This window comes from Rattus norvegicus, chromosome X (genome assembly GCF_036323735.1).
Source record: "Rattus norvegicus strain BN/NHsdMcwi chromosome X, GRCr8, whole genome shotgun sequence".
NCBI classification, from domain to species: Eukaryota; Metazoa; Chordata; class Mammalia; order Rodentia; family Muridae; genus Rattus; species Rattus norvegicus.
Genome location: NC_086039.1, coordinates 17955475 through 17983433, shown reverse-complemented (window position 1 = coordinate 17983433; position 27959 = coordinate 17955475). Strand labels below are relative to the sequence as shown.

Genomic DNA, 27959 nt, shown 5'->3' with positions numbered 1-27959 from the left:
TAATTCTAGGCTTCAGGTGTTTGTGGGAATCCTTGTCAGAATCTGGGAGAGGATCAAGAGTTATATGTTTAGATTATCTACCCAGTGAGTTCTAGGCTAGCCTGAATAAAGTCTCAATAAATAATAACAATAAAGAATCAAAGGACCTTGGCAGATGGCTCTGAGAAAATTTCCCAGTTATCTGAGAAGAGAGGTGATGAAATTCTTCTGTCCAATGTAAACAACCTACACCAGAGCTCTAAATACCTATCACATTAAATTAACATCTTGGATATGACTTTGATCAGTCTTGTGGTTTCTGTTGGTACTGTATGCTTAAACTTACTTTGGTTTTATGGTTTTACAAGAGCTATAATCATATGGAGGTGAACCCATATTCTTCAGTACTGTATTGGGTTTGGGTAATTTGGTTATTTATTCCTTTGAAAGAGGCCCATTTACTTTCCTTGGCTTTAGAGACGTTGCTTTAAGAGGAAAAACACCATAAAAGGGAGATGTGACTGCAGAAGAAAATCTCAAACACTCCTTTTCACTTATACAAAGGCATGTTCTGCATTTCTAAACCGTGAGTGTCCCTTTCAACAACATCCTACAGGAAAAGAAATCACTAAGTACAAAAACCAAGGATGAAATCATAAATATCATACAAAATGGAGCCAGGTATGGTGGCTCTCGTCTCTTAATCAAGCACTGGGGAGGCAAAAGCGTATCCAGGAATTTGAGGTCAGTGTGTGCTACATAAGTGAGTTTCAGGTTAGCCTAAACTTGGGAGGAAGACTTATCTCAAATAGATGAGAAATCAAAAGGAAAAGAAAGGAAAGAAGAACCCTATGTTGACAATAGAGGTTGGGTTCCATCGGCCCTGGGGCTGAGAATAGGAAGGGATACGACGAAGTTAGTTCTTTACCGCCCTCCCCCATGTTCGCAAACAGTTACTCACATACCATCATTGCCTTACCTCTCGGTGCCTATCTCGGTCTCGAGATTTCTCTCTCACCCAATCAATTGTGTTGAAATCATCATAGGTCCCTACACCGGGGATTGGCTCCTCCAAGAAGTCCATGATTCTATTTGAAGAGCCTATTCCACCACCATTGTATGACTTGTTCCCTGTATTGAAGTGCAAACAGATATTAGTTCATTGGACAGTCAACATTTTTAATGTCCCCCTAAACTATCTGAGGACCACAGTTTAGGTGCAATGCAATCACCTAGTGGGGATATCTATCACATTCACAAGTTTCTGTGATCTAGGCTCAAATAAGGAGCAACTAAAGGTACTAGTGAGTGGACAGGGACCCAGGACAGTAAGTACTAGCATTAGAAAGAAGTGACAGGACCTGATGTGTAATGGAAAAGGCATCTATAGAACAGAAGACATGGAGCTTGGAGCAGCTTGGGTTCAGTTCATGGGAAGGGGATGAAAGACTTCGAGGCTTTGCAAATGTCTTACATCAAGAACCACCTTATACTTAGCAAGGCAGTAATTTAATCCTCTGAGGTAGTTTTGTACCCAGTTGGAGACTTGAAAGAAATAATGCTGGCCTCTCCAAGAGTTAAGCTGATTGGAATGTACAAATTCTCCTTCAGTAGATAGAATGCTTTGATCTCCGATATAATGAATGGGCTGGTAGAGACTTTTCCACAGTATGTCGGAAAGTTAAATATTTACAAGTAGAGATTCAGACAACAATGCTTGGCTTACCAATGAACTGTCCTTCCCTGATCCTTCAACCAGGCAACATCCGCGTGCGCTCACTAATCATGGTTCTTAGTGTGCTTGGCATTTAGTTTGTGTGTTACAGCTACTTAGGTGTGGATGTGTTCTATCTGCCTTTTCTTGACTAGCAGGCCTTCAATAGTTTCTCCATATTGAATTTATCACTAGCCCTCCTACAATCTCTTTCTTTCCCCTTTGAGTCAAGTCTCGCTATGTTACTCAGGCAGGCCTAGAACCAGTGACTGTCCTATGTTAGCCTCCTGAGTAACTGGTATTCTAAGAATGCGTCACCATCCCTTGCTCCCCACACTGCCTTAGCACATATGTGCTCGTCAGTAAACATCAGATGATCCAAAATGCAGTCAACAAATGGTAAGGACGAGGGGCTATTTAAAACTAAGCAGTTGTACTGACACATGGTGAGCATTGCTTATAAACTTGTTAAAAATATTTTGGCAACATCATCTGACGGAACAATATTTTGCTAGTAAACTAAAAATGTAAAACAGCATTGAGGAATCTATATAAATGCACACAGGGAGAATGCAGAGTAATTCCATCATTCAACGCACACAGCCAAATCTCTCATTTGCACCACCAATCATGACAGGGACAAAGGCTTCGTCCAGACTATTCAGGAAGAAACCTCTCTTCAGTAAAGGCCCGAGTTGGCCTCAGCTGACTCTTTCTCCATCCTCTCCCTGGCCAAGTCAGCTAGCGGCACATTCATGGCAGAAGTTTAAATGAACAAGATAAATGGAACCTGTTTTACCAATTGTAAGTCTGCTGACTGCCTCATTCAGCTCACTTTTTACAAGCGATTCAGAGGTTTGAAAGGAAAAACTCAGCAGAGCCCGAATCATCTGCTGGAGGGTGAGTCACTCACCGAAGTGGCTTGGAGGAGGTGAACAAGTTAATCTTAAAACCTTAAACCAAAGTCCTTTTGCTATCTTCACTTCTACCTGGCTGTAAAATAGATGTGTGCTGAATCACCACCTCAGCCTAGCCTATCCTGTCAGTGTCATGCTGATAAAGAGGAGAGCTGCTATGTTTAAGAGCTTGGAGGGAGAAAAAGGGCAGAAAGAGAAGAAAGTGTATGGGAAGGAGGGAGCTGAATGAAGCTGTTTCCATTCTCAACTTAAAACACTGAAATGAACGCAGGACAGCAAACAACCAGAAACTGACTCCTTCAAAGCAGGTTAATGTGTCCATTGAATTTCTAGTTTCAGAGTTCTCCTTTCCGGAAGGGGGGAAGGGAGGAGGCAGGATTTTAAGAAGCATCAGAGAGCTGTCTAATGTTACATTAGATATCAAACACGCTCCTCCACCACCCCCAGCTTTAAGGCAAAAGGAAGAGCTGCAACAGCGTCCTGGCAGGAAAAAGAGAATCCTATTACATCACTAGGTAACATGAGCACCACCGCATCCTCCTTTGTCGTCTGGCTCCTGCTAGAGAAGCAATTATCAGGCCCCTAACGCGGGGCAGGCAGTGATTAGAATCCTACTACAGACTGCTTGCCATTCTCCAGATCCCCTGCTCCCGGAGCATGCTTCAGTCCTGGGCTGGGCTCGGTCTGCTTACCTTCGTTCACAGTTTTCTTTTTTTCTGCCTCAAGGAAGAACCAACCTTGGCAGCCCGCATTTGCTCATTAAGGTTGAGGCGCTTTTACAGAAGGAGGCCCCGCTCTGGGGTGCTTTAGAAGGGCACTTGCTGCTTTCACCGCTTTTCACAGCAACAAACGCCACCTAAAGAGCTACCAGTGCTCCCGGTTGGTCAGAGTGTGATGTCACCGATGAGATCACATGACCAGACCCTTGGACCGGCCTTGGAGAAGGGAAGATTTTTTAACCTAGCACAGAGGCCTTAAAGATGTAGTCTCATCTAAACAAACGCCATCAAATGGGTAGGGGGAGGCGTTGTCAGCTCAGAAGATTAGAGCTCAGACAAGTTTTACACTTCACACCCCATTTAGCAGAAAGAAGCAGACATCAAAGTAGAAATGTCCAAAAACTTTAGAATTACTAGGATTTTTAAATTACTACTTTTGAAATGCGTCACTAACGGGGACTTGGTGACATATACCTGCAGTTCTAGCACTCAGGAGGTTAGCAAGTTTGCAACTGGCCTGGGTGAAATAATAAGACCCTGTCTCAATAAAAAAATCAAATTAAATAAAAAAATAAAAATGAATTTAATATCACAAACATAATGCTGAAAGACTGAGACATAAAAGCGTTCTTAACAGCATGGCTCTACTCCTAAACCGAATGGCAGGCAAGATAGGATATGAATGATGGCAATACAACCAGAAGGAAGAAAAGGACAGAAAGAGGGGATCTACGATACAAAGCTGCATTCTATGAAGAATGTGTGACAAAAGGAAGGTCTCTGAAATGCTGGTCATTTTTCTTGCTATGGTGACAAATGACCAGTTTTCAATTATTCTGTAAAGCACACATATATATTGCATATTTAAAAATACACATATGTGTTGTGTGTCCTTTTATATGTACACACTATAATTAAAGAAAAAAATTGAAAGCAGGGGCGCCAGCACATACCTGAGGTCTCAATTACTTTGTGAGGCTGATGCCTGGAGCCGAGGATCTGGGTCAGCTTGGACAATATAGCAAGACTGTGCTTGAGAAATAGCCTTGTTTTGCGATGGGGAGGTAACTCAGCAGGTAAGAGTGCATGCTTCACTGGCATGAGGACCTGGGAAGGAAATCCTCTGCATGCAGCTAAAGAGTTGAATGTGGCTGTGCATGCTTGTAGATTTAGCACTGCGGCCAAAGCAAGTGGACCCCAGGAGCTCCTGTCCAGCCAGCTTAGCTAAAAGGAGCTTTACCCTAAGTAAAGCCCAGTCTCAAAGCGAACAAAGCAAACGAACGGCAAAGAGAGAAAACAGGATGGCACTTGATATCTTCCTTGTGTTCTCTGTCCCACGCCCTGCTGTGTGTGTGTGTGTGTGTGTGTGTGTGTGTGTGTGTGTGTGTGTGGCGGGGAGCTAGATGTGTAGTTCTGAGGTAGCACATGCTTGGCACACCTGATGCCCTGAGTTAAATCCTCAGTCTCACACTTTTAAAATGAAAAATGTACCTCAGAGCTCCCAGGGACTAAACCACTACCCAAAGACTGCACATGGGCAGACCCAGGGCACATGCTTGGCACACCTGATGCCCTGAGTTAAATCCTCAGTCTCACACTTTTAAAATGAAAAATGTACCTCAGAGCTCCCAGGGACTAAACCACTACCCAAAGACTGCACATGGGCAGACCCAGGGCTCCAACTGCATAGGTAGCAGAGGATGGCCTTTTTGGGCACCAATGGGAGGAGAAGCCAAGGCTGGACCCCCCCAGTGTAGAGGAATGTTGGGGTGGGGAGGAACACACTCATAGAAGTATGGGGAGTGGGGTGGGATATGGGGATTTCCAGAGGGGAAACCGGGAAAGGGAATAACATTTGAAATATAAATAAATAAAATATCCAATAAAAAAAGAAAAAATGTATAAGCTACTACCCAAAAAATAAACCAAAGGTTACAGTATTGGCAAAGTGTATACAAATAGATCAAATGTTTAAATCTAAGAACTCACATTATATATACTTAAAAATCTAAAAACATATGCAATAAAAACAAAATTGCAAATCAAATTACCACAAAGGCCATTTTTTTAAAGTATAGGCTTTCATGTGGCACAGGTTAGCCCTCAAACTTCCTATGTAGTCCTAAGAATGACCCTGAACTTTTCATTTTCTTGCTTCTGCTTCCTGAGTACTGAAATTACAGAGTGCTAGCATTACATATGCTACCACACCCAATTTTATGTTATACTGGGGATTAAACCTAGGGCTCCATAAATGTGAGGCACTCTACCAAATGAATGGCATGTCCAGCTCCAAAGTCAGCTCTTGACTTGCACCTAACCACTTGAAAACCCTGGAGTACAACCAAGAAGACAGAAAGGGCTGTGGCTATATACTAGTTAGTAGAGCACTTGCCTGGCAGGCCTTGGATTCAATCCTTGGGACTGAAAATAATGCCAGGGATAGCAACACAGTACAAGATTGTTGCAAAGTTGAGGACAGTCCAAGTTACATGGTGAGGTCTTGGGAATAAAGAAAGGGGGAGGGAGGGAAAGAAAGGAAGGAAGGAAGGAAGGAAGGAAGGAAGGAAGGAAGGAAGGAAGGGAGGGAGGCAAGAAGGGGAAGGGGGAGGGAGGGAGGAAGGGAGGGAGGGAGGGAGGGAGGAAGGAGGAAGGAGGAAGGGGCAAGGGGAGGGAGAAAGGCAGGAACAGAAGAAGATGGGGGAGGAATAGAGGAAGTTGGGAAGGAAGGCAGGGAGACAGGTAGGTGGGAGCAGGTAGGAGGGGGAAAGGAGTCTCTTAGTTGTAATGTTCTTTCCAAAGAAAAAAGCAGGATGCCTGTAATCATTAACCCAACCTGGCTGAGCAGCTCCTGCAAGCCCTGATAGTAAATTCACTTCTAAGGCTCCATTATTGCAAAGGCTTTCCCATGTCTGGCCTTATCCTGAAGGCTATTTTTAAGCAGGTCTTAATTAATTGTGCAGGAAGGCCAGTCCAGTAAAGAAGAATAAAACTGTCATCTCTTAACTCCCTAAGTGAATCAGCAGGACAGCCACCATTTAATATCGACCCAGTTACAGTGTGCTGTAATAACCAGACCCTACACGCAGAGCTTTGAAATCTTATTAATCTCATTGGTTCTTTCGGCCCGATACATCCTGAAATGTTAATCATAACACCACTTTATGAAGTGCAAGGCACTGTATGAGCTTTATACTCATTTAGTTCATCATAATTATATCTTGATGAACTAATAGAGCATTAATGAACAGAATTCAAATGGAGTGGAAACTACATTTGCATGCCAATGAGTTAAAACACTGCAAAAAAAAGCAACAGTCGTTTGTAAGCCCGGGGTGACTCTCATACACAACTGAATGTTTAGTTTGTCAGATTAAAAGAAAATTATATGCCTAGACTCAAAGGCCTCCTAAAAATGAATCCTAATTAATCATAATTTTAACTATAGTATCTGAAGACCACTGATAACCACCTATATTATCAAACAGGACATAGGTTTTTAAAGAATTTCATATTTCAACAGACATACAATATAGCAGCCAAGTTAGCAAAGATAGCGTATTTGAGCTCTTAAGTAGTTTATATTTCTATGCAGTTTGCATATGCAGGCACATGTTAACAACATTAGTTGACAATTTCTCACGACGTTCACAGCTTTAAGGAAGACACAATCAGCACTTCTATACTAGGAACCTTTTCTACCCCAAGTAAAGCTCTTTTGAGTACTAGAGGGTTAGTAGGCATGGTGTAGCTTTCCTGCTAAAATGAGGTTTAATTACAATTTAGATTAAGAAGTGAGTCACCAGGTTCAGTTTGACATGCTGGGAGTTTAAAAATTCTTTTCTTGCCTCTGTTCCCTTCTCTGCCAGATTTGTAGTCTTTAACATATGTTCACCATAAAGAATGCTCAGTGTAGATCGATTGAAAGTCTTGGAACCGACACAATATGCTTACCAGTTTTTTGATGTATCATATGATTAAAAACACAATAAAGTAAATATTTAGAGCCAAGCAGAGTTATCTTTCCAGAACACAGATCTAGCCAGATCATTTGGTAGCTTCAAAGTTGTGACTCCTACTGTGATGTTTTGAAAACTTTGAGCGATGATGACCTTTCAAAGAACATTTAGGACAAGTGCAGACAAGGTATTTAAAAATATTCACCGTAAGGTTCAGAATGGTAATTATAACATAGTCAAGATGCCGTGAAGACGATGGCAATGGTGCTGTTCCCCTGAGCTTTCCTTGGGGAGCTGGACTAAGCAGCTTATGCTCTTTCATCAACTCTCTGTACCTGAGCTGACAAATAACGGAGGCTTCTGCGCATGCCCTACTGCAGGCTGACTTTTCAACTACACAGAGGAAACTCATAAAACTTGCTGGTTAAAAGGGACAGCAGGGAGCAACTAGCAAGATGTAATTAGAGCAACAAAATGCAAGTGTCTTTTTAAAAACACCCTGTTATGAGTTTATCTAATGTATCCATGTAATAAGAAGAGAGCAGAGTCAAATGAATGAAGTCTACATTCCAAATTAGGGCAGTAAGGTGAGTCTAGATTTTTTTTGCCTCAAATAAGTGAAAAACAGCTTTGAGAGCATGATGAATGTTGCATACAGAAAGCAAGTTGATGTTCTAAAAGGGACATTATTTACATTAAAACCTAGTTAAAGGATAAAAGAACTATTCACTCAAAGACTGATTTGCATTGCCCAAGTGTGGAGAAAGCGTACAGTAAGCCAGTCAGAGGAAAAGGGAGTGAAGTTTGAACTGGCCTCTCTCTAAGACTCAGCAACGGCCCTTACAAACACCCTGCCTGAAGAAGGTGTCATACAAATGAAACACTGAACCCACTTGGTGCTAGAGAAGGCCTTTTCCAGGTTTCCACCCCACAAAATCACCTTATGTTTAATACTAGAAAACCCCTTCAATGTAAGAATAAGATTCTGATTTGGGAATAATGTTTATTCTAATCCCCAAGCAACAAGCCATTAGAAATTTACCTAGGGGGCTGAATAGTCACTGATTAAGTGAACTAGTTAAACACTAACAAAAACACAAGAGGAGAGAGGGGAAAACCTCCTGTGTAGACCTTGAAGAATGGTTTTAGTGACATCACAAACTGTGGGACGGCTCAATCGTTCTGATATCAAATAAGTATTTAAAGAAATGGACTGGGTTATTGTCCACAAAATAGCTCTTTTTAAGAGTGTTTTTTGGGTATATGGGGATATGTTACATCCAACACAACTCCATCTATGAATATATACAGCAGGATTAATGCCTTGCAGGAGATACTCATCCTGAGGCCATTTAAGGGGCTCCCATTGGACAGGAAGAATGAGGAACCCACTATGGATCTCTTCTCACTGCCACACCCACATTCCCTTTTCCAGTCTTCCCCTGCTTCTTCCACTGGTGATCAGTCCATAACATACACGTCCCCACGCCACTTCATCTCCATGCTTAAGAACACAGTCTAGGCAAAGCCCTAATAATTAGTTAACATTTGTGGAACCTTCATTTGCAGTGTGTATTGCCTTCTATTTTGGTTTGCCACTTACCCAATGCAGTGGCCAAAAATCACATGTCAGCCAACTGGGCCTCACCTCTAAACCCTGAAGAGTACTGCTGAATATATAATACTCTGGGATACTTTGATGGACCTCGGGTAATTCTGTTGCTCTGTTGTTGTGCATCTATAAATGCTCTTCCAGTTGTTAAGTACTAAAATACCTACCATCATACCTCTCAGTAAGCTCTTTTCCAAAGCGTGCCCTTCATATCCCTTGAAAATGCCTGAATTAGCCATAGTCCAGCAGTTGGCCAGACAAGTCCATCTGCGAATATACCTAGACAACACACCAGTACAAGTTCCAACCAGCAACCGACTGAGCAGCGTCCTATTCTGATCTGAGTATCACCCCTGTAGTCCTCTCTTAGAGATCTTCAGCTCGGCTTTAGTCACAGCACAGCTTACGACTGGCAAGAAATTAAGGCATGGGAAAGACAGGGAAGACAAAAACTCTTTCCTGTAACTCTGAAGACAGATAGACAGACAGACAATAAAAAGAGTTCTGAGGGAACTGGATAATAGAACTATAACACATTCCTAGTACATGCTATCAAAGGGATCTTTGAGGATTAGGAGATGAAAAGGAGAATGTACAGCGTAGCAGAAAGGCACAGGGGGATCCTGGAGACGGGAAGGGATATAATTCTGGTAGTCCTACCCTCCTCATCCATTGTCTCCCCTACATATGCCTCGAAGCTGTGGACATTTTTAGGATTCCCATCTCCTGATGCTAGTAGCTGCCTGAATCTGGAAGTTCCTGACCCAACATGGTTTCACTAACAGTACAGTCCAACGTTAGGACAAACACCACAAGGATTGCTCTCCTCGTGCTTCTACTAATTGGAATGCCACATAAAGTAAAGTAGAACTGAAAATAAAGGAGCTTAGCTGCTAAGCTACGGCATAACACATGGGACACAAGTATTCTACCACTGAGTCCCATTTTGTGTTATTTTGAGACTGTATCTCACTAGGCTGTCTGAGGTCACTCTGAACCCCCTTTGCTAGCACCAGCAGTTCTTGAGCTTGAAATATTCCTGCCTCAGCTTCCTCGGTTTGATATTACAAGCCTGCTTCACCAGGCCTGTTCCAAACAGTACCTGTGCCTCTACTCGTTCTCTCCTCCTTCATTCCCAAAGTTACACATTTATGGGGCTGACAAAGGATTCGTAATGTAATGAATGTATAGGGAGGAACCTCCCTAAAATACACACTACAAACACAGTGCTAAGAAATCATCTGGGTAGCATGACTCTGCCTAGTAACTTATAACCAAGTCTATACTGGGTTTTCCCTATCAATATTCAAAACACAACAAAAACAGAAAAAGCACTGGAACAAAAGATTGCCAATAAGAGAATGCCATCCAGGAGACTTCTTTGATCCACAAAAAGAATGTGACATCATGTATAGAAAAATGAGTATTAAATACCATACCTGGGGCTATATGTCACTATTAGAGCTCTTAAACTAGTAGATATTCAATGCTGGGGTCAGATCCTGAAGAGTACAAAACCATCCAAACAAAAAAGCTGCTGGGGTTGGCATGCTCCTGTCACCCCAGTGTTAAAGAGGAAGAAACAGGAGGATCAGGAAGGCTAGACTCAGCCCCATAGCAAGTTCCATACTAGCCTGGACTACATGAGGCCCTATCTCAAAAACAAACATAGGCGAATAAAACAAGACCAAAAGTCACATATATAACTGATCTGAGAATTACTCTTAAAACCAGTTCTATTAGGACATAGCACTATATGTGTTACTCACTGCAGTGCTGACTAGAGTACTACAAACCTGGGATCAATGGAAGGGTCCAGTCCCATGGGACTGATGTGCTTTGAGACACGACAGTTCTTCACAAATACTATGTGAATAAAACTTGTCTAAGCCTAAGTAGGGCCCAGTGTGGTAACTCTGGCTTGCAGTCCTAGTACTTGGAAGGCTGATGTGGGAGGATTATCCTGAGTTTGAGGCTAGACTAGGCTACACAGAAATACCTTGTCTCAAAAACCATCATAGACTATGTTTCTTTTAAAATGTATGTCTGGGTTGGAGAGATGGCTCAGAGCACTGATTGCTCTTCCTTGAGGCCCTGAGTTCAAATCCCAGGAACCACATGGTGGCTCACAACCATCTGTAATGGGTTCCAATGCCCTCTTCTGGTGTGTTTGAAGACAGCTACAGTGTACTTACATACGTACAATAAATAAGTAAAATCTTTGAAAAAATTAAAAAGAAATGTATGCCTGGCCAAGGGATGTAGATGAGTGCCTGATATGCTCAAGGCCCTGCATTTGGTACCTATTGCCACTGGGAGGGGGACTAAGAAAAAGAGAGCTCAGCATGATGGTGCATGCCTGTAATCTCAGCACTGGGAGGCCGAGGCAGGAGAACTGGCACAAATTTAATCTTAAGATACTTCAAAATCAGAAAGACAGTGCTCAAGAAAGTCAGAGATAGTCAATCAGTCTATGTATCTACAGAAAGAATTGAACTGAGAGGTTTCCAGTTATATCTAGAGTAGGAAGAAGAGGGGGACTTCTGCATGACATTGAAATAGGCTTGATTTTCATTTATTATATATCATGTGAATTTATGTGTTTTATGTGCATAGGAAACCCATGGCCTTGCACACACTAGGAACACCACTGAGCTACATTTCCAGAGCCCACAGGAATGATTTTAAAAAGAAGGAAAAGAGCCAGGCAGTGGTGGCGTACACCTTTAATCCCAGCACTCGGGAGGCAGAGGCAGGTGGATCTCTGAGTTTGAGGTCAGCCTGGTCTACAGAGGGAGTTCTAGGGCAGCCAGGGCTACACAGAGAAACCCTGTCTTAAAAACAAAACTATAACAACAAAATAAAAAAAACCAACAAAATAACAACAAAATAAAACAATATAACAACAAAATAAAAAAAGAATAACAACAAAATAAAAAAAAAATAGTAACCAAGAGGAATATAGACAGGACACGCAAAGAGCACACCCATGTTCCAGGAAGCAGACCTCTGGAGTATTTAGAGACGGGAAAACCTAAATTGAACAAAGTAATGTAGACAATAATCTCACAAACTTCAGTACCATCAAAGGATCACTACAGTAGACTTATTGTTTCTAAATAAATAGGGGGCCCGGGGTGGGGGTAATTCGAATGGTAAAAGGTCTGCCTAGCATGCAAAGTTCTGAGCTTCAATCCCTTGGACAGAAAAACAATCAGCTAGGAATACCCCAGAGAGTAAGACATGAGGACTGCCTTGAGTTCAAAGGCAGCCTGGTCTACATAGTGAAATTGTGACTAATCTGAGTTATAGAATGAGGCCTAGTCTCAAAACCTCCAAAGCCAAATTGAATCAAAACAGAACTTTCAATTTTAGTTTTCCCAAGTAAACAGTTTAGAAACTCTTACTTTTATCCTTAGAATAAGAAAAGGCTTGACAATCCAAAAAAGTCATTTTTCCAGGACCCATCAGAAAACTGAGGCTACAGAAGAAACTGAGACCCTGAAGTCTGAAGAGATTCATCCAGAGACTCCCAGCCGAGATCTGCTTACCTGGGATAAAGCGGGTTAGAGCCATAAGAACAACGACAAGGAAAGGTAGCTATGCTCCAATGGCAACGGAAATGAACTGCTGGGGCTGTGTGGACTAGCATCAATCTGAGAAAACCTTGGTCTCCAGAGTCCCACAACTGCCAGAATCTTCCCCAAGTTCTCAGTGAAGATCCTAGAAAGACTTCCTGACCTCCTCTGGCGGAGAGATAAGTAGTCCTTGTGAAATATCCCCAGAGATTTCTTCACAACAGACAAACATGCTCCAGGGGAAAGTACTTTGCCTGAGCCTTATTCCTGGTTGGGGGGAAGGGCATTCCTCCCATTCCAGTCCCCATCTATCTTTTAACCTGAGGGGAATGCATACTCAGCAGGGCCAGGCCTTCAAGGAAGTTGATTGTGAATTCTAAAGGGTGTAGAGAAGGCAAGAAGTAGCACTTGGAGAACTTGTGAAGTTCATAGCCACAAGGCACAGTCCCAGAAAAACACTAAGAATTAATCCAATTGTGCTGTTGCTTTGTCCCTCAAACTTGAGCACCACTCCAACAGGGCTCTGGTACCCCAAGAGTAAATTATAGCTGAAAGAGCTGGAAGACACATCTTTTCTAAGAGGAGCTAGATGTAGGCAAACTCAGAATCCAGAAGGGAAACAAAAACAAAGCCGCTAAGGGAATTTGGCCCCTGTGATGCCTAGTTATCCCAAATAGGAAATACATCTCAATGCCTAATTACTTTGCCACAAATCCCAACACAATGAAATTAAACTATAATACAGTAACAGAAGAAGAGCTGAACTCCTCTCCCTCATTCCCTAGAAATTATACATCACACTTTCATGTAAACTATGGATTAAAAGCTCTCGAAATAAACTTAATTTTCTTTCAAGTAAGCCAGGCATGGTAGTACACAGCTGTAACCCTAGCACTTGGGAGACAGAGGATAAGGAGTTAGATGCAGGCCACAGCTACACAGTAATTTGTAGCCAATCTGGGTTTCTATGAGACCATCTCTCAATATTACACACACAGAGGTACCTATATGAAATGAAAAATACCATATCGATATTATAGCAGGTGGTAGTCATGTACATCTGAATCGTAGCTACTCAGCAGGCTGAGGCAGGAGGATCACAAGCTTGAGGTTTACATAGGTTATACAGTGAGTTATGTTAAACGTCAGCCTGAGTTACTTAGAAAGACTGTCGCAAAATAAGAAATAAAAGAGCTACTAATAGAAGAAAAAGTGGGGAAGAATCTCGAACACATGGGCACTGGAGAAAATTTCCTGAACAAAACACCAATGGCTTATGCTCTGAGATCAAGAATCGACAAATGGGATCTCATGAAACTGCAAAGCTTCTGTAAGGCAAAGGACACTGTTGTTAGGACAAAATGGCAACCAACAGATTGGGAAAAGATCTTTACCAATCCTACAACAGATAGAGGCCTTATATCCAAAATATACAAAGAACTCAAGAAGTTAGACCGCAGGGAAACAAATAACCCTATTAAAAAATGGGGTTCAGAGCTAAACAAAGAATTCACAGCTGAGGAATGCCAAATGGCTGAGAAGCACCTAAAGAAATGTTCAACATCTTTAGTCATAAGGGAAATGCAAATCAAAACAACCCTGAGATTTCACCTCACACCAGTGCGATTGGCTAAGATCAAAAACTCAGGTGACAGCACATGCTGGCGAGGATGTGGAGAAAGAGGAACACTCCTCCATTGTTGGTGGGATTGCAGACTGGTACCAGTCTGGAGGTTCCTCAGAAAATTGGACATTGAACTACCTGAGGACTGAGCTATACCTCTCTTGGGCATATACCCAAAAGATGCCCCAACATATAACAAAGACACATGCTCCACTATGTTCATAGCAGCCTTATTTATGCGCCAGAAGCTGGAAAGAACCCAGATGCCCTTCAACAGAGGAATGGATACAGAAAATGTGGTACATCTACACAATGGAATATTACTCAGCTATCAAAAACAATGACTTTATGAAATTCATAGGCAAATGGTTGGAACTGGAAAACATCATCCTGAGTGAGGTAACCCAATCACAGAAAAACACACATGGTATGCACTCATTGATAAGTGGCTATTAGCCCAAATGCTCGAATTACCCAAGATGCACAGAATACATGAAACTGAAGAAGGATGACCAAAATGCGAATGCTTCATTCCTTCTTTAAAAGGGAAACAAGAATACCCTTGGCAGGGAATAGGGAGGCAAAGTTTAGAACAGAGGCTGAAGGAACGCTCATTCAGAGCCTGCCCCACATGTGGCCCATACATATACAGCCACCAAACTAGATAAGATGGATGAAGCAAAGAAGTGCAGGCTGACAGGAACCGGATGTAGATCTCTCCTGAGAGACACAGTCAGAATACAGCAAATACAGAGGCGAATGCCAGCAACAAACCACTGAACTGAGAACGAGACCCTCGTTGAAGGAATCAGAGAAAGGACCGAAAGAGCTGAAGGGGCTCGAGACCCCATATGAACAACAATGCCAACCAACCAGAGCTTCCAGGGACTAAGCCACTACCTAAAGACTATACATGGACTGACCCTGGGCTCCAAATGCATAGGTAGCAATGAATAGCCTAGAAGGGCACCAGTGGAAGGGGAAGCCCTTGGTCCTGCCAAGACTGAACCACCAGTGAACGAGATTGTTGGGGGGAGGGTGGTAATGGGGGGAGGATGGGAGGGGAACACCCATAGAGAAGGGGAGGGAGAGGGATTAGGGGGATGTTCGCCCTGAAACCGGGAAAGGGAATAACATTTGAAATGTAAATAAGAAATAACCAATTTAATAAAGATGGAAAAAATTACTAGCATTTTTAAAGGAAAAAAAGAAATAAAAGAGCTAAAGCTCAGACAGTAGAAGTGATTGATCTGCATCTATGAGACCCTGGCATTAGTCCCCAGCACCAAATATGTAATAAATACATTTTAAAAGTACATACAACTCAGTAGCAGTAGCAGAGTGATTACCTAGCATGTATGAGACCTTGGTGTTCGGCCCAAAGTATATTGCACACACACGTGCGAACACACACACACACACACACACACACACACACACACACACCCTGCTTTTAAAGTACTGTCAGAGGGGAATTTATATCAATAAATTTAGAATATCTATTAAAAAAGAACATAAAAGCACTTAGGACTGAAGCCACAGGTTCAAGGCCAGACTGAGCTATATAGAGAGACCCTAACTCAAAATGAAAACAACAGTAAAAGACCAAGCAAATTATTCTGTTGCCACTATAATCTGATTTCAAAGCTCGTGTGGAAAAGAAAAACACATAGAACAGTCAACCAACACAGTCCTGGAGATAAACCAAGTTGGAGGACTCACACAAACCAGTTTTAACATTTACTGTAAAGTTATAGATAATCAAAACAAGGTGATTTTTTTTAACAAGGGATCAAACTCAGGAAAGACAGAATGATATTATCAAAAGAAAAGATGTAGGGACCGAGGGAACAGGATACAGAGCCCAGAAAGACTCAGGAATATAGTAACCTAATCTATGATGAAAACAGAGAACTAATTCAATGGCCATGAGACTGTTTTCAACAACTGCAAAGCCTGGGCACACATTAACCACATCCAGCTGTGCTTGGTTACCCAGGTACCCTGAAGAAGGCAGGGACACGTTTATCCTGTTAGGATCAACCTGGGAAATAACACTGACTCAAGGGAAAAGAGATGGTGCAAACATTAACTCAAACTAGATAATACTATTCGAGGGTGTAGGTTAAAAAATATCATTAATCCCTGACCATGGTAGGCTTTCTGCTATGTTAGCTCCTGGAAGTTTTACATCTTTCATTTAGGTTAGTTATGATACATGAGATGAGTATCATAATGGATTACATTAAAATCTGCAGCCTGGGGATGTAGTTAGGGGAGAATGTTGGCCTAATACACACAAGACTTAGGTTTGATCTTTCATATGACAATTAAAATGCTTTGAATTTCCCCATACCACTAAGAGAATAGAAAGCCAGGCTTGAAAGGCATCTATGTAATAAAGGAGTGGGATTCACAGCACAAAGAGCCCGTAAGACTCAATCCTAGGGAAGAACTACATGGAAATGCTGAAAGCAGGAGACATGATCTTCCCCCAGAGAAAAGCTCTGGGAAGGGTTAGCCAATTCCAAGTGGTCAGCTGAGAGAGAGAGAGACAGAGAGAGAGACAGAGAGAGAGACAGAGACAGAGACAGAGACAGAGAGACAGACAGAGAGACAGACAGAGAGACAGAGAGAGACAGAGACGCGCGAGATGGGGGGACAGAGAGAGAGACAGAGACAGAGAGGGAAAGAGGGAAAGAGAAAGAGAGGAAGAGAAGAAGAGGGGATGGGTAACAAGAAACAAAGTATAAAAAAGGACCATGAATTTGAGAGTTGATAAGTACATGGGAGGGACTGGATGGAGAGGGGAAAACGATGAGTGACATGGTACAATTATAATTTTTAGAATACATAAAAATCATTATAAAAGTGTGCTGTAATCATTAACAAGACAATAAAAGAGTAAAAACCTGCGAGGAAAACCTCAACAGTAAGAAAACACCCAGCCAACGGAGCATGTAGGCCCTACTGCAGACTTTACCTCTCATTCTGGTTTTTCTGAATCCAACCCCTCAGTCCGAGGACGTGCAGCTCGGTAACAGAACACCTGCCAGGCCCCACCCCCACCCACTCTGCTCCAAGCCTGTGGCTGCTGGGAGATCTTCCTCCCTGCCTTCCCCACCTCCCTCGACAATCACTGCTTTATCACAGCCCCAATCTCCAACAGGCACTCCCAGCTAGCCCACAGGCTACTCCAGCCAGAGAAGCAGGATCTAACTACAGATCTAACCCTCACCCTCCATTCCCCCAAACCATTCCCTTGTCTTATTCCCACATCAACAACAGAACACCCGCAGCAGTCGCTTACCACCTAAACTCAAAGTGGATTCCACAGACCTTCCCTCCCTTCCCCACGTCTTTGCTTTGTCCTTCCTTGCCCCACCCCAGCTCTAGCAGGCACTCTCTGGAAAGCCAGAGGCCAGGCTGGGCTGAGAAACAGGTAGGCTAATTAGATCTTCACCTCTGCTCCTCCAAAGCAACCCCCAGTCTCATTTCCAGCTCCCTTTTTCTTGCAGCTTCCCTTCCCCTCCTACAGCCATCTGCAGAGGACAATACAGATCTTCACTGCCAAACTTTAGTCCCCCAACTTACTTTATCCCAGCCTTCCACTCCAGCAGGCACTCCCTAGGAAACCACAAGCTGCTCTACACAGGACAGCAGGCAGGCTAACTGAAGATCTTCAGCTCTCCCACATCTCCAGTGCTGGAACAGACTTTTGCTGTGAAATGTCCTCACTCTCTACCCCCCTTCCAGAGGACTAACTAAGCAGATCCTGCTGGAACACCCTACTTCCCTCCTTGTACAGATCCTCCACCGCCGCCACAAGCCTAAGCCCACTCCTAAGTCTCAGGGAGCAATACCCAGAAATGCATTTCACCACAGTGCCCTTATCTATCAGGGCCTCAGATTTTCCCACAGGCAACACACAGACAGTACACTCCCCTAAGAACCAGAGAGGAAACAGAAACCAAGGCAGAAAGCACCCACCAAACAAAGACCTAGAAATATAATCCCTGATGCACCTCCATGCCAGCATAAAAACACAATCAATAACAGCCGTGACAATATGGCTCCTCCAGAGTTCAGTAACCCTCCCACAGCAGGCCCTGAGTGTTCCAACATGGCTAAAAACACAAGAAGGAAAAAAGACCTTAAAATAACTTTTCGAATAAGGTAGAAGTCCCTAAATTGGAAGCAAATAACCCCTTAAAGAAATGGAGGCACACAAACAGTGGAAGGAAATGAATAAAACCATTCAAGGCCTGAAAGTTAATATAGAATCAACAAAGAAATCCAAAACTAAGGGAAATCTGGACGTGAAAATTTAGGAACTCTGACAGGAAGCATGGAGGCACGTTTCACAAACAGAATACAAGAGATGGAAGAGAGAATCTGAGGCATTGTAGACACATGAAGAAATGGATCCCTCAGTCAAAGAAAACACAACACCTAAAAAAGAGTCCTGCACGAAATATCCAAGAAATCTGGGACACTATGAAAAGACCAAAACTAAGAATAGGAAAAAAAAGTCCTAGGTCAAAGACCCAGAAAACATTTTTAAAACACACACACACACACACACACACACACACACACACACACACACACACACACGTGACTAACCTAAAGAGATACATATCAAAGAAGCTTACAAAACACCAAATAATCGGGACCAAAAAAGAAATCTCCTTGGCACATAATAATCCGAACACTAAACGTGCATGACAAAGAATGTTAGGGCTGGAGAGATGGCTCAGTGGTTAAGAGCACTGACTGCTCTTCCAGAGGTCCGGAGTTCAATTCCCAGCAACCACATTGTGGCTCACAACAAGAGGGATCTGATGCCCTCTTCTGGTGTGTCTGAAGACAGTGACAGTGTACTCACATACATAAATCTTAAAAAATATTAGAAGCTGTAAGAAAAAAAACCAAGTAACATATAAAGGCAGATCGATCTATTAGAAGTACATCAGACTTCTCAATGGAGACTTTATAAAGCCAAAAGGGTCTATGCTGCAGACTGTCAGAGACCACAGATGTGAACCCAGACTACCATAACGAGCAAAGCTTTCAATAACTATATATGGAGCAAACACTACACACCATGATAAAATCAAATTTAAACAATGTCTATCTATAATATCTCTCCAGTACCTCAGAAAGTGCTAGACGGTAAGCTCTAACGTAAAGAAGTTAACTATATCCAAGAAAACAGAAGGAATAAGTAATCCCAGGTCCCAGGTCAGCAATGCCCAAAGAAAGGAAACACACACAGAGGGGGACATTCAGACAGAGGGGGACAGACAGACAGAGGGATAGAGGGAGGGAGAGAGAGGGAGACAGAGAGAGAGAGAGAGAGAGAGAGAGAGAGCAGGCATCAATGATCATTGGTCATTGATCTCTCTCAATATCAATGCTTCCTATTCCCCCATAAAAAAACACACCGTTGCATCAAGGATAGACATCAGCTTTGGGTTAAAAATAATGGGAAAAAAGGATATTCTAAGCAAAAGGACCTAAGAAGCAAGCTGGTGTAGCCATTTTAAAATCTGTCAAAAATAGACTTTAACCCAAAACTAATTAGAAGACATAGCAAAGGACACTAATTCCTAGCAATGGGAAAATCTACCAAGAGAACATTGCAATTCTTAACACCTATGCCACAGATACAAAGGCGCCCAAGTTCTTGAAATAAACACTTCTCCAGCTTAAATCCCATATTGGCCCTCACATACTGAGGTGGGAGGCTTCACTACCCCCACTCTCACCAACAGTAGGTCATCCAGACAAACCCTAAACAGATAATTGCTCGACATAAACGATGTGGTAAACCAAATGTCTGTAAACAGATTATTTACAGAATAATTCACCCAGACTCAAAAGAGTATACCTCCTTCTCAGCACCTTTTGAAACTATATCCCAAACTGACCACATGCTCAGGCACAAAGCAAGTCACAGTAGACACAGGAAAAGTGAAATAACAGCCTGCATCTTATCTGAACACCATGCATTAAAGCTGGATATCAACAACAGAAGAAAACTGAGTAGCTCTCTACACTCAATGAAAAATGGGCCAAACACAGGAATGAAGAGAGGCTTCCTAGAATTGAATGAAAATGAATAGACAACATATCAAACTTATGGGATACAGTGAAAGCAGTGTTAAAAGGAATCTTCACAGCACTAAGTGCCTATAGTAAAAACAAAAATGGAGCGATCTCATACTAGCAAATAAACAGCACACTTGAGAGCTCTAGGACCAAAAGAAGTAAGTACATCCAAAAGGAGTAAACAGCATAAGATAATCAAACTCGGCTGAAATCAATAAAAAAATGAAGCAAACAAAATACAAATACACGGAACAGAGTTGGCTCTTTGAGAAAATAAATAAGATGGACAAAACCTTATTAAAATGAGCTGAAAGTCAGAGAAAGAAGATCCAAATTAACAAAATTAGAAATAAAAAGGGGGACATGCGGGTTGGGGATTTAGCTCAGTGGTAGAGCGCAAGGCCCTGGGTTCGGTCCCCAGCTCCGAAAAAAAGAAAAGAAAAAAAAAAAAGAAAAGGGGGACATAACGACAGAGACCGACAAAACACAATCATTAGGTCATATTTTGGTAATCAAGCAAAATCTGATTTGACTTAAGACCTACTCTACAAGACACCTGCCATAGTGACACTACTTGGGTAACCAAGAACCCAGGGACCTAGGACAAAATCGAGTACTACTGGTTAAATAAATATGATGTAGCAATGTGTCCTAATGACATTCTGCTAAACTCATACATCGGTGCCCTATTCAGCCATCACCAGAGAAGCTCCCTCCTGCAGCAGATGGGAACAAACATGGAGACCCACAGGCAGACATTACACAGAGAGCGAGACACCTTGAAACACTAAGCCCTAAATGAGATGTCTCCATCAAATCCTTCCCCCTCAGAGCTCAGAGAACCCACAGAAGCGGAAGTAGAAATAGTGTAAGAGCCAAAGGGAATGAAAGACACTAGGAGAACAAAGCCCTGTAAAGCAACATGGTCAAAGCCCATAGAACTCACGGAGACTAAGTAGTTTTCACAGGGTCTGCACCGGGTCCCTTATGTAGATATCATGGCTTCCAGTATGGCAATTTTCCTGAGTGTGGAAAATAGTGGGTCATGGTGTCTTATGCTTATCCGGGTTTCTTTTCTTTTTCGTTTGTTTTGTCCAATTTTAATGTGTTAGCTTTTGTTTTATCTCATTACTTTTATTGTATTTTTTTTAAATGACAGAACTAAGCAGGCCTGTTTGGTACTTTCTTAGTTATTAGTGATACATTGGAGGAGGAAGATCCAGTCCACTAGGGGTGGTGCCACCCCTGGGGCACTGGTCCTGGCTTCTGTAAGAAAGCAGACTGAGCGAGTTGAATAAGCCTGTACTCAATGGAGTCTGCACCAGCTCCTTCCTCCAGATTCCTTCCCTTTTTGAGTTCCTGCCCTGGCTGTTTTGTGATGATAAACTGTTATACGGAAGTGTGACTGAAATAAACCCTTCCCTTTCCTCTTCCTCCTTCCTCCTCCCCCCCAAAAAGAAAAAGGAAACTGCACTCAGATAATTACAGTACCTTTTTCACAGATGCAAAAAATAAAAACATAGAAGCAATCAAAATGTTCTTCAGTAAGTAAATGGATTTTAAAAAAACTGATATAACTAGATAATGGACCATCATCCATTAAAGGAAAGGAATGAGCTCTCAACCCACATAAAGGCCTTAAGTAATCTTTAAAAAACATTCTTTTGCGTGTATGTGCATTTGTGTACACATGTGAATGTCAGAGGAAAACCTGTGGGAGTCAGTTCTCTCCCTCTACCACTTGTGACCTAGAGATGGAACTCAAGTCTTCAGGCTTGAGAACATACACCCTTATCCACTAAGATATCTCACCACTTCTGAGGAATCCTTTTGACTTTGGGTTTTTTGTTTGTTTGTTTTGTTTTGTTTTTTTGTTTTTTGGTTTTTGTTTTTTGATACAGGATCTTGTTCTGGAGCCCAGGCTGGCCTCGATCCTCATGACTATATGGCTCCAATTATATGACATTAAAAGAACAACAGCACATCTATGAGGCTAATAAACAGACTTCCTAGAGTGGGAGGGGCAGAAGAGGTGAAGCGCAAAAGGCGAGTTAGGTTAGTGAAGCTACTCCGCTCTTCAGGGCATCATTCTAGTGAATACAAGCAATGCGCATTTGTCCAGCTCACAGACCTTCAGCTCAAAGAATTATGCGTGTAATTTAATGTGTGCCATTTAAAGAATCGCGTAAGTGTTTGAGGGCTCCCGAGATGGAATGTAGTAAGAAACAAAAGAATTGATCTGTATCACAAACGTCACTGAAGGGATGAGGGAGGAAAGGGTCTGACTTAGCGGTAGTAGAAATGAATAGAAACTCGAAGGGCAAAGACAGAAGGGTTGGTGCATAAATCCTGCTAGCTGTAAAGTTGTCTCTCACTGCAGGTACTTGTTAGCAACTCTGAAACCACTACACATGGACACTGCAAAAGAAGAGTTACATAATGGATGACACGGATGCAAGGCAGGTTTCTTAGTGTCAGAGGACAAGATTATAGGCAAGCAAAGCATGATGGCTAAAACGATCTGTGTGCTAATAGATTTTGTAAAAAGTAGAGATGTTGATTGGTATGATCCTATTCAGCAAATGTGACACCACACACGTGCGTGCTCACACACATACATACACACACACACACACACACACACACACACACACACATTTTATGCCACCAGACACATATCTATTCAGCTGACTTTGGTAGAATGCTACGAAGAGTGGTACAAGCCTATAACCCCAGCTTTTAAGAGGGGATCAGTAGTTCAAGCCCATCTACACCTACATAGTGAGTTCGAGGCCAGCCTCCATAAAATCCTACTTCAGGCAAATAGCACTGCCTTTGTGGAAATGGGCATAGCTAGTTCCCTGTCTTTATTTGTAATCCAGTGCTAGAATGAAGGGAAAGCAGAGCTCCTTGAGAGATGGCTAACGAACCTTTCCTAACCTGGTACTACAGCAGCAAAGTAAGCAAGGGGTATGAAAAGCAAAGCTACCAATGTGAGGGGAAGCACTGTCAACTCCATGCCAAAACTGGAACAACTTAAGCAAGGAAAGAAAGTAAAAATAGATTAGAACCTCAAGCATAGAACAATACAAATGATGGAGTAAAAGAATGGGAGAGTAGACAAAGCTCCCATGTATAGTCTCAAGGAGGTGGGGGACGTAATTCCTCTGCTCCTAGGTAAGGGCTTCACCCTCCTTTCTGAGGAGTACAGTGTGGAAAAGAAGGAAAACTAAATCAGGCATGTGATCAAAGTTACCATCAACAAGTATGTCACGTTGATGGGTCACTTGATCTTAGTGATTTTCATCTCCCAAGGCCCCGACCATAGCCTAGTCAGGAGAAAACATCAGGTAAGTTTCAAATGGACGGGCATTCTGTAAAATACCTTACTAGTGCTCAGAACTGTTAAGGTCACTGAAAACAAGAAAAACAAAAGGACATGTCACAACTAAGTGGGGCCTAAGGGGACAAAATGATACCTCTGTGTAAGTGAGGTAAACACTAAGTAAATCTGAGTTTAATATAAACTTTAATAAACATGAGAGATGGGTAAAACACTAATGGATACGGAGTCTGAAATCTCCCCATTTTCCTCGAAAGTAAAGTAAAGGCAGCTTTAAGCCTGTGGATATCATCATATGCATCCACAAAACCTGGCCTGGTAGCTTAAACTTATAGCCCACAACTTAGGCAGGGGGATACACTGGGTTTGAGGGCAGCCTACAGCACATAGTAAGTACCAGCACAACCTGGGCTTCAAAGTCAGACCCTGTATCACAACTACCAAACCAAAACATTTACTGTTTAAAGCTCATGTGGTTTGTGGCCCCATGGTACTTTTCTCAGGCCTAACCACCCATTTCCCCAGAACATCTGTTTAAGAGATTTCACACATTTGGCCAGGTCACATAGCTGGGGGAGAAGCCCAACTGAGGGTTGCTTTTTCAGACAGTCTTCTCACGAATCACAGGCTAGTCTAGAACCTACTACTCTCATCTGTCCTGAGTGCTTGGATTCCAGGCCCGGATGGAGGTGATGAAGGTAGGTTTCACTGGGAACTAGAGCCCAAGGTTTGTTGCATTTCTCCTTGAAGGGAAACCATGAGTTCTTTACAGTTTGGAAAAATGAAGAGAACTGCTTTGTAGTCTCCTTGGTGGATTTCAATTCCTGCGAAGCCTTTTGTTCTATCACCTATGTTCATTCTCTGCTCTGACACAGTAGGAAGTTACACTGAGACTCAGTCGCAAGTAAGGGAGAACAGTCTACCTTTTGTCTATTTCACCCCAGGGCCATCATGCCTTTTAATGTCTCTTCTGCAATTTCTCCAGAACCCACTATCCCGTCCTCATGGTTCCTGCTGCCTTCATTCAGGCCTTCTGATCTTTTGCCTAGAATTTAAGCAGTAAAACTTTCACCATCTCCAGAGTTGCCCTTAATCTGCCCTCTGCACTATCAATTTTCCAAGACTCAAATCTGATATCTCTCCTCTGCTTTTAAGTCATTTGTTGGTGCTTTGGCTACAAGATAAGATCCCCGAGTGGCCATAATGTTATGCCATGTAGACTTCTAGCTAGATAGACTTCCTTATACCTGCTGTGCCCCCTGCTGCTCTAAGTGGCACCATCCACCCACCCACCTCACCCTGGGAGGCGCAGACCTCAGAAGACAGGTTCCGTTCTGTAGTTCAGTAGCCTTGTTAGACTGCCCAATACTAACAACCTCTTATGTGGATGAGCACTGCATACATACTGATGGGCGGATGAATGAACGAACGAACGAATGAATGAACGAATGAATGAACAAACGAATGAATGAATGAACGAACGAACTGCTGGCCTTGCCCAGGCAAGTGAGAACAGACAAGAACAGCTCCAAATGTTTTCCTGTAACTCAACTCTTTTTCCACTTCCTTTGCCCTGAGTGTTTTGTTTTTGTTTTGTTTTCCGAATTCATAAACTACCTTGGATGTGTTTAGCTTTGCTATGCATAGCTGATTCATTCATTCTTCATAAATCAAGTCCTACACAGCCATCTGGAAAACAAGAACCATTTTTACTAATTTTCAAGTTCTGTGCAACTTACTTTCCATGCCCAGTAGAAAAGATGGCATTTTCTGCATAATTTCACTACCATGTTTCAATGACTTTCTGGCCTTTTCATCTATTAGTGGTTTCTTTACTAGGAAATCCTATGTGAAGACATCAAAGAAGGAAAAAACACTTGGAAAGCAAAGCATCACTACAGAACATATGGGAAGTGGACTAACTTTTGCATGTGTCTCATGAAAGGAAGCCTCTTAGTGAGAGATCTGCATGAACTGCGGGCAGTAAGGCTGCTAAGAGTCCACTGCAGAGTGATGGAGGACGACTTATTTAAAAACATTGCACGGTCATAGGCAACGTCAAAACTCAGAGTTGGCCTCTAGTCCATGCCACTGCCATAACGAGCAGTGATTTACCCTGGTTATGTACTGCCAGCAGAACGGACACATGAAAGGACTTGGAGTGAATGCCAGAAGCAACTGTTTTTACTAGTCTCATAGGTGATATTTGGTTTGGCCAGAGGGCATATACTGAGGTCTCAGTTTAGCAACTAAAACCAGTTACTGCCATAACTAGCTGAGTGCTGGGATTACAGTTATATGTAATACTCCTATGCCCATTTGACTTAGTAAGTGTAATTCCATGGCTGACCTTGAATTCTTGATCTTCCTGCCTTATAGCCTCCAGAGTAAATGTACGACAGGGGTACATTATTACTATAAAAAGTAAAAAGGGAGACTTTGGCATGTATCCTGGTGGTAACATGCTTGTTCATCATATATGAGAGCCTAGTACTCAGTACTAGACAAAGTATCATTCTCAACTTACCATCTATTATTTGGTTTATTTCCACCCACCCCAGCGCCTGCCATAATGGGTAATTAACTATATAATAGGTATTCTACAGGATTTCCACATCCACACACTCTTATTGCTATAGACTCCATTAGTGAAATGAGGATTGAAAATATATTCAAAATGTCAGGTGCCTTGGCACATGTCTCAGCTGCACAGTGAGCCTGAGACCAGCCTTGACTATATAAGACTTTTTTTTTTTTGAGACAGAGTTCCTCTGTGTAACCCTGGCTGTCCTGAAACTAACTCAGTAGACAAGGCTGTCCTTGAACTCAAAAAGCTGCCAATCTCTGCCTCTTGAGAGCGGGATTAAAGGTGTGCACCTCCATGCCTCTCCAACTGTATGAGACTCTTTCTCAACCAAATAAAGCAAAACTATACATCTTTAAAAACAACTCTACTTGTGTTTGGGGAGATGGCTCAGTGATTAAGATATGTATTCTTCCAGAAAGACCCAGGTTTGACTCCTAGCGCACACGAGGAGGCTCATAGCCGTATATTATTACTCCAGCTCCAGAGGATCTAACACCCTCTTCTGATCTCCCTGTCCTCCCTCTCTCAGCTAGCTGTCTTATATAAGGATAGTGCTACCCACAGTGGCTAGGCTCTCTCACATCAATAGTTAAGAGAATTCCTCACGGCTATGATTACCGGCCATCTGACTGGGCAATTCTCCATCTGAGGTTCTCTCTTCCCAGGTGGCTCTAGAGTATGTTAAGTTGACAATAAAAGCTAACCAGCACAACAGTCGAGCCTGTGCCTTAAGTATTTTGGCTCACCTCAGTCTTCTTAGCCCTTGGTACAGTTTGCCTGTTGACACCTCTACAAAAGTATGCTCTCTGTTCGTAATCTTCTTCTTCCTACCAAATAGTTCTCCATGGCCCTGCTGTTGTGTAACAGTTTCCTCCAAGACCAAACCCTTCAGTTTTGGAGGGAATCTTGTTAAGACACAGGATATTTATGAGAAGGTGAAACAACAAGATAGTCTAAGACAGCAGTTTTCAACCATCCTAATGTTGCAAACCTATAAGACAGTTCTTCATGGTGTGGTGGTACTCACCCCAACCCTAAAATTATTTTCTTCCTACTTTGTAAGTGTAACATTGCTACTGCTATGAATCATAATATAAATATCTGATATGCCGGGTGGCTGATACCCTGGTAAGAGGGTAGTTCCATACCCAAAGGGGTCGTGACCCACAGGTTGAGAACTACCATCGTAAAGGAAGGAAAAACACTTCATCCTGCAAAGAAGTTCCTTGAGCTCAACTCATGAGCTTCAAGGATGCCCCCAAACGAACTAGAAAATCTAGGTCTCTCCCTTCCCAAGCACATGTAAAGTACAAGGACTCCAGAGATGCTTTCACATAAGCTGATCTGCCTAGAAAACCAGACTAGCCAAGCTGCCTCGTCAGAAGCAGCACTGGAAAAGGCAGAGACCAACCAGGTCACTTGGAAGAGGCAAAGTCCAGTAAAGCCACCTAGAAGAGGTGGAAAGCAGTTAAGCATCCTTGAAGAGGTAGAGACTAGCCAAGCTGCCCAAAAGTTCAGACCAACAGAGTTACCCCAAAAATCCACTCCCAATCTGTTGAGCTGCCTACAAGTTGTGCAGGGAGCTCCAGCTTTCATGAGCCACGACCCATGCTGGGGTGGGCTTTACTAACACAGTTGTCACTGAGTCATTTTTACTCCTGTAAGTAACCCCTCACCTATAGTCCTATAAACCAGTAAAACTCATCAGTTCACCAAGTTAGACTCAAATATACTTTTCTGTAAAATCTGATTCTTTTCACAGACACAAGCATGAAATAATTTTTCTTGTAAGCATAAACTATAATAGATTATA

General features: G+C 42.5%; 1 protein-coding gene across 3 annotated transcripts in view; it reads right to left on the bottom strand.

Annotated features, from left to right (window-relative positions):
• Clcn5 (chloride voltage-gated channel 5) overlaps positions 1–27959 on the bottom strand; it is a 154585-nt gene that overhangs the window by 28411 nt on the left and 98215 nt on the right. For 2 of the 3 annotated variants that reach the window (NM_001414393.1, XM_039099512.2), the window contains one exon: positions 959–1110. In NM_001414393.1, the coding sequence (NP_001401322.1) occupies positions 959–1110 (152 nt within the window). Of the gene's footprint in view, positions 1–958; positions 1111–3302; positions 3455–27959 lie in introns of those variants that run through there. The other variant, NM_017106.2, reaches the window with a different exon arrangement.